General features: G+C 30.3%; 1 protein-coding gene across 1 annotated transcript; it reads left to right on the top strand.

Annotated features, from left to right (window-relative positions):
- Window positions 1-2,771: 2,771 nt before the first annotated feature.
- LOC135951603 (adult cuticle protein 1) lies at window positions 2,772-7,286 on the top strand. Its single transcript, XM_065501286.1, has 2 exons — window positions 2,772-2,855; window positions 6,233-7,286. The coding sequence occupies exons 1-2, from the start codon at window positions 2,850-2,852 to the stop codon at window positions 6,545-6,547; spliced, it is 321 nt and encodes a 106-aa protein (XP_065357358.1). The 5' UTR covers window positions 2,772-2,849; the 3' UTR covers window positions 6,548-7,286.
- Window positions 7,287-11,692: the final 4,406 nt, after the last annotated feature.

Genomic DNA, 11,692 nt, shown 5'->3' with positions numbered 1-11,692 from the left:
ATAAAATTTAAAAATTCGAAAAAAAAAATTCGAAAAAATGTCAACCAGGACAACCTCGATTTTTGGCCTAGTTTTGATCTATATCTGGATTACTAAGTCATTAATATAGACAATATCTAATGTTAAAGCTATAGTAATAAAATATATTTTAATCCGATTTTTTTACCACTATTTTTTTTTATCATAAATTTTTTTTCAGTAATAAATTTAAAAAAAAAATTAAAAAATTAAAAAAAACATCGAGAAATTTTATTTATTTAAATTTTCCAAAAAAAAATGTTAAATTTAGTTTACCTAAAAATATTTAAAATTTCTATTTTAAAGTATATTTTTGTGAAGGGTATATAAGATTCGGCACAGCCGAATATACAGTGGTAGCCAGTTAATTAAGACAAAAATTGTTTGCTAAATTCCATGTGATAGTCAATTATTTTTTCAAATATTTCCATGAGGACTGTAAAACAGTCCTCACACACTTAACACACTTGTGTTAAAAACACAAGTGTGTTTTATTCAACTGTGTCAATTCAGATTCACCACGAACACATACGAGTTTTCTACAACTTGACCAACAATTTTTTTTTTTTAATAAACAAATTTTCTAACATTTATTCATTATATTTTTATTATTATAAAATATTCAGATCAAATTTCGTATTTTTAGTTCCATTAGTTTCGGTCATATCATATTATTAACAGCGGATGTTCGCTGAGATGGGTCAACGTATTTCCATATATGTTGTACCGGTTTTTCCAAACATTTTCAAGAAACTAGAAATATTGATAATAAATTTCATACCCTTTGGTCCTTTTTGTTCAAAAATTAATATTATAGTCGTGAAAGGGTTAAAGAAACTTCCTAAATATTTTTGAAAAATAAAAACTTTTTTGGAAGTTTTATATCACATCTTAGTCCATATAGCTGGTTCTTCTTCACCGATTCTTCCCATTTTTAATACCAATACCTCTTCTCACGAAGAAAGAAAATTTCGTGAAAATTGTATCCTCCTAAGACTTTCCGTGTAGGCCCTATTGTGCCTTAAACAGACAGAGAGATAAAAGGACGTACATAGCTAGATCGACTTAGAATTTCATAAGGATCCATGATGATAATTTCGATGTGTTACAAACGGAATAATAAAATCAATATACCTCCCATCATTTTTGATGTATGAATCTTACATACCCACCACCAATATAATACGGAAACCTATTTCTAACTCCATCTGGTTGGATTGAAGAATTAAAATGTTACCGGAAACAAAATATGTATAGTGATAAGTCCAAACCTAAACTTTACCTAAATATTCAACCAATTTGATTGCTTTTTTTTGGTTTCTAGGTCTCCTCGTTTAGGCCCTATCGTGCTTTATTATTGTACTTCTTTTTGCTTGGGCAGATTTTACCCAGCGACTATTCGGGAAATATTTCATCCCCCTAAGTCCTTTTCTCTAGGTCCTATCGTTCTAACAAAAAACAGATGGACATAGCTAGATCAGACCCGGAATATACATATGTACTTTTGTTGATCTACGATCAATATTCCATTTTCTGAATCGTCTTCATCAAATCTTCGAATCTAGGGTTGACTGGGTTCATTTATTTCGATGTGATTGAATTAGATGGTAAACGACGCGTCGCTTACTTAAAACCGTTATGTAACAAACTATCTTAATAAAAATATATGCATTTATTTATACTTATATCTCAATAACTTCTAAGTAATAATATTGAGTGTGACCACAGAAAGCTCTTGGTAACTATTTATACCCTAATGTAATGTATGTAAAAATATTCAAAAGAATGGTTGACATTATGTAATTCTTAACTACTACGTGTAAATAAGATTTATAATAAAAAAAGTTCTGTATTAATTGCAGATTAAGAATTAATTTTCACTCATTTCTAGTTGAGCTGATGAAATATTAAGAACGTTTTAAAAACATTTAATAAGAAAAACTCATAAAACACCAACTGTAAATTACAGCAATAAATTACAAAATAAATATATTAATTGAAACATTTTAACTAAGTATTTAGTAAAATTAATAATGTAGCTGTCTGGCTGACGTTTGCTTTTAAGTATGATTTTAATGAATTTGTAATGACGTAACAAATGATCGTAATGACAAATGCGAGTACACGGCAATCAAGTAGGCTGAAAGTAAATATTTTATTTTAACAAGGGTGGAGTTTGTTATTAACGCCAGATTAATAAAATACTTAAGTAATTTAGTAACGGTTGTTTGTATTTGAATCTTAACATTGGCATATTTATTTATTCATTCACATGTTTCCGCATGTTTACCTTGTTTGAAAATTTCACTTTCAATTGAACTGGATTGGAGATTATAATTTGCATTTGTTAGCTTTTTTTTGTATTGAATTGTGAGCAACAACAATAATAAAACTAGATTCTATTTTGTATCTTATTATGAGTAGAATTAAATATTTGAGATTTTATTAAAAATGACAATAAATAATTATAATGAAATCTATACTTGTTGAAATTGAGCTCAAAGTATGAGACGGTAGAGAACAAAAGTACTCGCGTAATGAGAAACATAAAATAGTTCTGGAATTAATTAAACAAAAAAAACTTAATCCAACCAGTCAACCATACTTGGTAAAGTTAATTATAGATCGACTCAAATTCCACACTGGCCATTTGTTGACACCTTTTGAAATAATGGCTTGGCGTAGAAAAAGAACCATTTGCTGGAGGTATAAAAGATTGTTGTGCACGTTCAGATGTCAGTAGAATTATTTCTAACGTTAAAGCGTCTAGAAAGCTTTCAGTTTCACAAAATCCCTATAAACCCCAAATAAATTTAACTTACATTGCAAACATGAAGGTGAGAATTATCAATAATAAAACAAAATTGATTAAAAAGAATAAAAATAAATAATATTAAATATTTGGTGTTAAAAATATAAGTATTTGGTGATTCTTTGTTCAGAAAGTGTTATATTAAAAGTGATTTTTTATAAAATGTGAAAGCAATTGGTCCTGTCGATATTTACCATTATTGTACTGGAATATTTAAAGTTTATTAAACTAAATTCGTGAAATCCTTTCATTGCTTTCAAGTGGCGGTTTTTAGTTATATAGTTTTGGAAACAATTTCTTTTCTTTCCCGCACTAGCCAGATTCAAAGACAGAAATCTTCAGAAAATCGAAAAATGTATTTTTGGAATGGGCAATCTTTTCTGTAATACCTGCAACTCTGTCAAATACTGGAATTAAATATAGACAACTTACTTTGTCCAAAGCCCCCAGATATTCACATCTATCAGATGCATTCACATGCTCTCCAATTTGATCCAGATCAAGAAGTCCGACCAAAACCTTCATTGCCATGAAACATATTGTCCGGACAAAAAGTTTTTTGTCGAATTTTTTTATAGAAATAGCATTAAATGTTATTGACTAACTTCTTTCGACATCGAGAAACTCGCATTAAGTCTTCTTCTTCAATTAAATTTCGATTTATAAGAGATTTTATAACTTCACATACACAGTTACTGGTCCTGACAGTCATTTCCCAGCAGTTCTAGGAGAATGTCTTGATCTTACCTATCATTTATGGTTACAACTAGTTACATAACAAGCTACGTGAGTAGTTATTTTAACACGTGCATGTTCTATGCAGGATTACTTAGAGACAATTACACTACACAATTAAAGTTTAAAGAGACTACACTATAGATTACTTCGAGACACTTAAGTGGCAATTATTTTTACCCTAGATTCATTGGATATATAAAGTAACCAATTGACTTCTCTCTAAACTACAATAAATAAATTGGAGCCAGCAAGTGGTCAGACATTAGTGAAATTCTGAAAAATGCTGAATTAGTGCGAGATGAAAATATATATCCAAGAGCATTTAAGTTTCCTATAAATATAAATTAATCCTCCAAATTGTGTGACGATCGCTCCATAATTTACCATAGCTCCCATATAAGTATCCGATCATAAATAGTTTAAATACAATTTCCGGTTAATATTTTCAAAAACGGGTCAATAAGCTCGCGACACTGCCCCTGTCAATAGTAATCTGTCAGTTGACTCCTGTCAAAATTTGAATAAGCTGAGACATTTAGTTTGTGTTTGATAGCCGTTGATAGCAGACTACCTCATGACTTGAGGAGAAATTGGAAAAAAGTGAATTTCGTCTGCTGTGGTTTCTGAATTTCGTTATGGCAGTATAAGCACGGAAGATGCTGAACGATCTGGACGCACATTTGAGGTTTCTACATCCGAAACAATTGAATAAAATCATGATATGAAGTTATCCGATCGGAGATTGAAAGAGCGAGAGATTGTGGAAGCTATAGGCATCTTACATGGCCCAGTGGTTTAAATTTTGAATGACCACTTGGTCATGCTTTCCGAAAGCTTTCCGAAAGATGGCTGCATAATTTACTCACAAGCCGGTGCACAAAAGGGTACACACATGTGAAGTTTCCATGACAAAACTACATGAATTAGGCTACAAAATGCTCCCTCCTTCACCCTATTCTCCGTATATAACTTCGAGTGATTATTTCTAGTTTTCAGCCCTGTAGAAAGCTCTGCGTAAAGATATTTGCCTTCAACGATGAAATCATTTTCATTTTGATGACCTCGACAAATCTTACTTTTTGGAAGGGATAAAAAAATTGTAGAAAAGTGGGACAATGTGTATAGAGCTCAAAATAAAATATTTTTTTTCTAAAATCATGTGTTTATATTTTTTACATATAATTTGCAACCGATCTCTAAAAGAAATTAAGTCACTACTTCAACTTCTGTGATTATCGGTACATAATTTTCCATTGTGCCATATAAGGCCACAACAACCACAATCAATATTCCATATTTTAGTAGGAGCGGTTAACACTTCATCCTTAAAAATTGTATAAAATAAAATTTCAATAAGTTTAAGTTTCTTAATACACCACAATTCCTATATAAGGACAACTTCTACAAAAACAACAGAAATCGTTTATAAATTATGCATATCGATACATACTATCATTTATAAAATCACATTATCAAATTTTCAGTGTCTTTAGTTGGTCAAAGCTCCCATGAATAAACCATTCGATAGGCTGGTCTCCAATGTTAGGGATTTTAAAAAGCTTTTGTGTGGAGAAAATTTCGTTTTGTTCTGGACCTCCCCAAATTGTATTCATGCTTTTACTGCACTGTTCAAGCATTTTCAATAAAATGTTCACAAAAGTACAAATTTTTTAAAAAATAATTAAAAAAATATATTTTTTACAATAGTACCAAAAATTTTACTTTTTTAAAATACTCATAAAAGTACTAAAAAAGAACTTTTTCGAAATGAATGTTTTTTACAGAGAATCCAAAACCGAAAACCGGTCAACCGAATTTTTTTATCTTTGTAAACTCCACCGGTTTCGGCTTTTTTTACTTTTCGGTTTTTTGACAAACCGGTTTTTGTAAGACGGTTAACCCGTTTTAATGAAATATATTTTCTAATGCTCATTCAAATATATTTATGAAAAACTTTGATACCATTTTTAAAAATATTGATTTATTTTATAGAAAAATAAAATAATTACATAAAGTATTCAAAAATGCAAAATTTCCATTAAATAAAAATTTAATATAAACTGGTTAACTGGTTTTTTTGAAGACAAAAACCGGAACCGCTTAACCGGTTTTTTTAAAAGACAATAATTGAAACAGGTTTTTTCAAAAACTCACTTTTTCGGTTAAACCGGAAACCGGTTTTTAGGACACTCTAGTTTATTTCTAATTTCAAAAGTTGTTTATCACATTCGGTTTAATTTTGTATTAAAATTAAAATGTAGTCTTTTCAAAAAGGTACCAAAAAGCACATGATAACAAATATTTTAAAAATCATAAATTTTTTAAAAATTTTTTTTTTTTAATAAAGTTTTTTTTTAATTATTTTCATTTTTATCATATTTGTGTAACATCCTACCTTGGATTGTAAGTAGCTATAGAATTAAAGAATTATGGTAAAACCGTGCGCTGAATTAGTAACCATTTATTCTGCGTATTTCTAAATGTGTCAGTTACTGAATATTATCAAATTCAAAAGAATTTATGTCCTAATATTTCCTTACAGGGAACTTCCTTAATATGTTAACAGCGAATTCAATAGGTTATTGTACGAATTTAATATTTGTCTGCCTTTTTAACGAGTGTCAAAATTTAATTCTAATTTTTAACTTTTCTTTACTTTTTCAGTTCGCCGTTGTCGTAGTCTTGGTTGCTTTGGCTTTGGGTGCTAACGCTTCTATCATCCCTGGTGCAGTAGTAGTTGGTCATCCCGGTGGTATTATTGGTGTTCCCGGATCATTAGCCGTTCATGCTGGTATCGTTCCCGCTAGCCCCGTTCAAATCGTATCTGGCCCAGCTGTTGTAGCTGCTCCCGTGGTTGTTCCCGCACCCACTGGTACCTATGTAGCCAAAACCCGTGGTGCTGTACATGTTGCTCCTTTGCCCGGACACATTCAATCTGCCGTGTCGGCCAACTTACAACCTGCCCCTGGAACTATCTAATTTTACTCAACAAGTGAATTGAAAAACGTTGGTTCGACTTAAATGCTTTTGAATTTGGTCCCATGATTTTTGCCACCACCTACACCACAATCCCATTTCTGTCACTTCATCCTTTTGATGCCGCAAGAGCGAGCACTCATTATAAACGAACCATAAATGGAAACAAACCACTTCATCGCATCCTACGTTAACAGACCAGAACAAACCACCAGCTTCAGTTTTCTTTCTATTTTTCTTAGTTTAAATTTTAAAACAACAAACACACAACAGCAAAAAAACAACAAGTTGCAACAAAAAAATAATAATTTTAAACTAATTTAAGTTTTCCTTATCCCTATTCTTTCTTAACTTTTTATCATTTTCCTTTTACATTCATTTACTATTTGTATCTTTTATTCTATACTTTTTTGTAATAGTCATTCCCAGTCTTCCATTCACTTGATCTTGTCTTTTCTTTGTGATATTTTTTTGTTATTAATTTTCTTTTTACTCTCTGGTAATTCTCCTCTAAGTCATTTCTCACCTGCCATTTACTCTCTGTTAAGAAACTGCCGTTATTTTGTATACACAACTTAAGAATACCTATGTACTCGTATATTCCATACTTACTATATCTATACCGTTAGTCAGCTATGCATGGATCATGTGTTTGATATTATGGAAAGTTTAGAATCAATTTGTAATAAAGAATGTTAAATTGTTTAAAAGAAAATAAAGAAAAGCTTAAACATTATCAAAATAGATGTTTTTATTTAATGGCAGACCCATAAATTTTGATAGAAGAGTCAAAAAGAAAAGACACGTGTATCGGCGTTTGAAAGTTTACATCTGAATTTCATTTGAAGGGGGTTAAAGTTTCCCAACTCTGGCACATTCTTATTGTTAAAGAAACCATGTGATCCTTACATTTTAGGTATATAATGAGTTCAGCAAATTTATGTAAAATGTTACGGAGAACATTTTTATAGAATATGTTAACCTTATAAATCCTCAAGGAATGGGTCTTTTTTGTTCTTCTTTTAAAAAAAGCAAAAAACACCATTAAAACATGGATTTAAGGGGTTAAAATGTTCTGCAAAAATATTTACTAGTGAAATTTTACTATAAGTCCCTGAATACACCAAAACAGAAAATTCAACCAGAAAGTCATAAGAAATAAGACACAACAAAAGAGAGCCTAGGGTTAGTTTCGCATTTGTTAAGAATTTTATTTTAAAGTACCCCAAGCTTGAAAAATATATATTCTGAGTACTTAGAACTAATTTGTGCATCATTTAATCAGGTTTGCTGCATGATCAACATATTTATGATGGCTCAAATAGAATTCCGGGAGGGGGGCATTTGTATGGGGGCTATCATGTACAGATATTGGCCATTTTTAATACCAAACAAACCTTATCAACAAAGAGTGTTTGTGGAAAATTTGAGCCAGCTATGTAGCTAATTTCGTTTGAGCCCTATCATATTTTCAACAGACAGACGAACATACCTGGATCGTTTTAGAATTTCATAAGGACCCAGAGTTACCGTTAGTAGTTTTGTATTAGGTGTGCATTGACGGACACAGATATGATGGAAGTTTTTTCGGATCAGCATGACAGCGATTTTTAAGTGTTAACGCAGCCTTCACTTTTTTACAAGATGCCTTAAGTTACTTAATAAAAGACCTGAACCTTTGAAAGAGAGATCTGAGCTTCTAGCATCTAGACTCAAAGAAATAAGTCTTTTAACACAAGGTACAATAGTCTCATTTTATGGCATTTTAGTCTTTTGTGATGACATTGGTGGCTTTTTAATGACAAAGCAGACGCTCAAATTAGTAATAAGATGCAGATGTGCCTATTGTGCATTCTACGAAAAATAAAACTTAAGTACTCAAATCACCGATATGCGTCGATTTAAAAGTGGATAATTTCTTAAAAGGTTAACAAAGTGGGAACACTAAATTTCCTGGTTTCATCTGTTATGGGACAGTAGAGCAAAACATGGCCATTGGATAAAGAAAGACAAGCCTCTGAGAGAAAACATTATGTTTGGAAAACAAATGATAAAATCATTTTGCATTGATTACACATCAAATTGGGACTTATGGAACAGTATTTGAAGGCATTAGATAAATCTGGTCCACGTTTTGAATAAGTATAAAAAATAAATTTTGGCTGCACTAAATTCATGATGAAGAGCTCTTGGCCTGGTAAAAGTGTAAAAGAGCAATTTAGTGACACAAAATTTTACACAATGTGACGGTACCTTTAAAATTTGCTGTCGATAAATTTTATTCTCGTACCATAATATCCATGAAATATCAAAAACAAAAGTGTAAAGAAGTAAAAAAGTAGTTCTAATGTATTTTGTTTTTGGTTTTTGCAAAACTGCTCCTTTGCTACTTTGCCAGAGAAAGTACTCTACATTGTGAATACCGGTATTGTATACCATTGCACAGTGGGGGTGAATCAAAATAGTTTGGAAATAAATCTGGAATTTCTTAACGGCTGGTTAATTTTATTTTTTATCAAATTTTATACCGTTAAAATAAAAAGTACTTAATAATTTTCAAACTAGATATAAAATATTTTTCCAATCATGTATATGAAAAAAGTTTTTGGTGAAAAAACATTTTTATATATGGTCGTAGACCGACAAAAAGATGGAAATAAATCTGTAAATTCTATACCTTACGCCAATTTGAATGAAATTTTACATGCGCAAAGAGGAAGTGTAATCGAGTTTAAGTTTTGAATTTGGACATCATGAGCGGGACCAGGGGTTCCCAAAGTAGGACACCTTAGATACATTAACTGCGAGTTGTTAAGTTTTCCCTAATTTATTTGACACGTAAAAACACAAGGTAGACATGTTATATGTCAATGGATAGAGGATTTTGTCTAGTTTTCAAAAATGTATATAACTTTTGACAATTAAAAAATTCATGGAATACTTTTTTGAAAAATGATTTTTTGCATAGATACAAACTTTTCAAATTGAAATAAAATTTTTATTTATGAATATTTTTTCATGAAATTTCACAGTTATGTAGAATTTTCTATTCAAAATGGAAAAATAAAAAGAAATTTTGAAATTTGTTACCAAAAAAATCTTGAAAAATGGGATTTTTTCGTTTTTTGGCTATAATATCCATACCAGGGGCGGGGTTATCGGAACCCTTTATAAAGTAATTAAGAACATATTGGGCCATCTAAAATAGGTTACTATATTTTGATATCGAGTATGCGATTTAAGAATTTTTGCCCTAAAATTTAATTTTACATAAAAAATATGCATTTTTTGAATGGACCTGGTCCCCTCGGTATCAAAAATTATAATTTTTTTTTCATTTAAAATATTTTATGTAAAGTTAGCTTTTCAAATAGTACAAATGAATTATACATCCTCATAGAAATTTTTTAGATAACTTAAAAAAAATAAAAGTACTTTTTTCCCAAAAAAAATTCCGAAAAATCGCCTTTTTTAATTTTTTTAAATTCAAATGCATGTAACTTTGGAGTCAGGCATGATTTTTAAACACTTTTTTCTTTATTTGATATATAAATCTATTGTTAATCCTATAAAAGAAAAATGGATAAAATGGGGGAATATTTGGAACTGCGGTCACCAAAAAACTGGAGTAGGATGGAAAAATATGTTGAAAATTTAATTTTCAAATGCGAATATCTCCTAAGCTATTAGAGATTATTGATAGCTTTTATGTAGTGCTCGACGAGGAGATTCTATGTGTGTAATTCTTTTTAAATCGGAACACAAACGAAGAAATAGGATCATTTTAAAAATTGAACATACCCGAGGTGTCCTACTATGGAAACCCCTGGTCCCGCTCCTGGTGGGCTCATGAGATCCAAATTCAAAACTTAAACTCGACTACACTTCCTCTTTGCGCATGTGAAATTTCATTCAAATCGGCGTAAGGGTTTAGAAGTGACAGATTTATATCCCTCTTTTTTTATTCTCATACCACTGCGCGACATATATAAGGTATATATAAAGTGTATATTAGAGTGTCCCTTAGAATTAAATTTTTTGAAATGTTGAAACGGTACCCCCTGAAATCTTTCGTAATGACCTAAACTATCACCAAAAAAATGTTTAGCTTTTTCTAAGAAGGGCAACCCGTGCCGATTTAGTTTTGAGGTGAATTTTGAAGAGGAAAAATGCATTTTTTGTCAGTTTTTTTTAAAAAATTTAGCTATTAAGTAATTACTTTTGCAATTTAGTTTAAAAGAATCGAAATGTGTACATAATTGTCGGTCTACTGAGATATAAAAGATAAAAATTGGTTAAAAAATGTTCATGTTATTAAAAAATCGCCAGGCCATTAACGTGTCTCAGGCCAAGAAATGCAGGAACAAAATTAAAATATTTTGAGAAATTTTAAAACAAAAGTTTATTCTTACTTAAAATATATCCATATTTACATGTTAATGGCCTGGCGATTTTTTAATAACTTGAACATTTTTTAACCAATTTTTGTTATTTGTATCTCATTAGAACGACAATTACGTACACATTTCAATTCTTTTAAAATAAATTGCAAAAGTAATTACTTTATATCAAAATTAAAAAAAAAACTGAAAAAATGTATTTTTTCCCCTTGTAAATGCACCTCCAAATTAAATCGAAGGTCGGCACGGGTTGTCCTTCTTTTTTGGTGGTATTTTAGGTCATTAAGAAAGTTTTCAGCAGGAACCGTTTCAACATTTAATTCTACAAATATATTTTGATAATATTAACTTATCTGTCTAAAAATTAACAAAAAAGAGTGAACAGGTTTTTGGAACAAAATATATTGAAAAAACTATTCGGACATATATCGGGTGAACCAGATAAAGGTTTTTCTACGGATCCCGTATTATCTATATACCAATAATGGGTATATAATATTCAGCACACCCGAACACAACACTCCAATTCTTATATTTTAATGCTGCTAATTGTGCAAAATTTCAGTGAAAACAATATTGACATATCTGAAATACATATTGTATAATATTATCAGAGCTATTGACATGGATTATCACATATGTGCTTTGTAAGACAAACTTATTTTATAAAAGTAAAATATTTTCTGAAACCATGTTTGAAAATTCCACCTTTAGATAAATAAAACATAAACACTGGTTTTTATAATTA

The sequence above is a fragment of the Calliphora vicina genome, chromosome 2, assembly GCF_958450345.1.
Source record: "Calliphora vicina chromosome 2, idCalVici1.1, whole genome shotgun sequence".
NCBI classification, from domain to species: Eukaryota; Metazoa; Arthropoda; class Insecta; order Diptera; family Calliphoridae; genus Calliphora; species Calliphora vicina.
The sequence above is the reverse complement of the archived record's forward strand: the minus strand, read 5'-3'. Positions and strand labels throughout refer to the sequence as shown.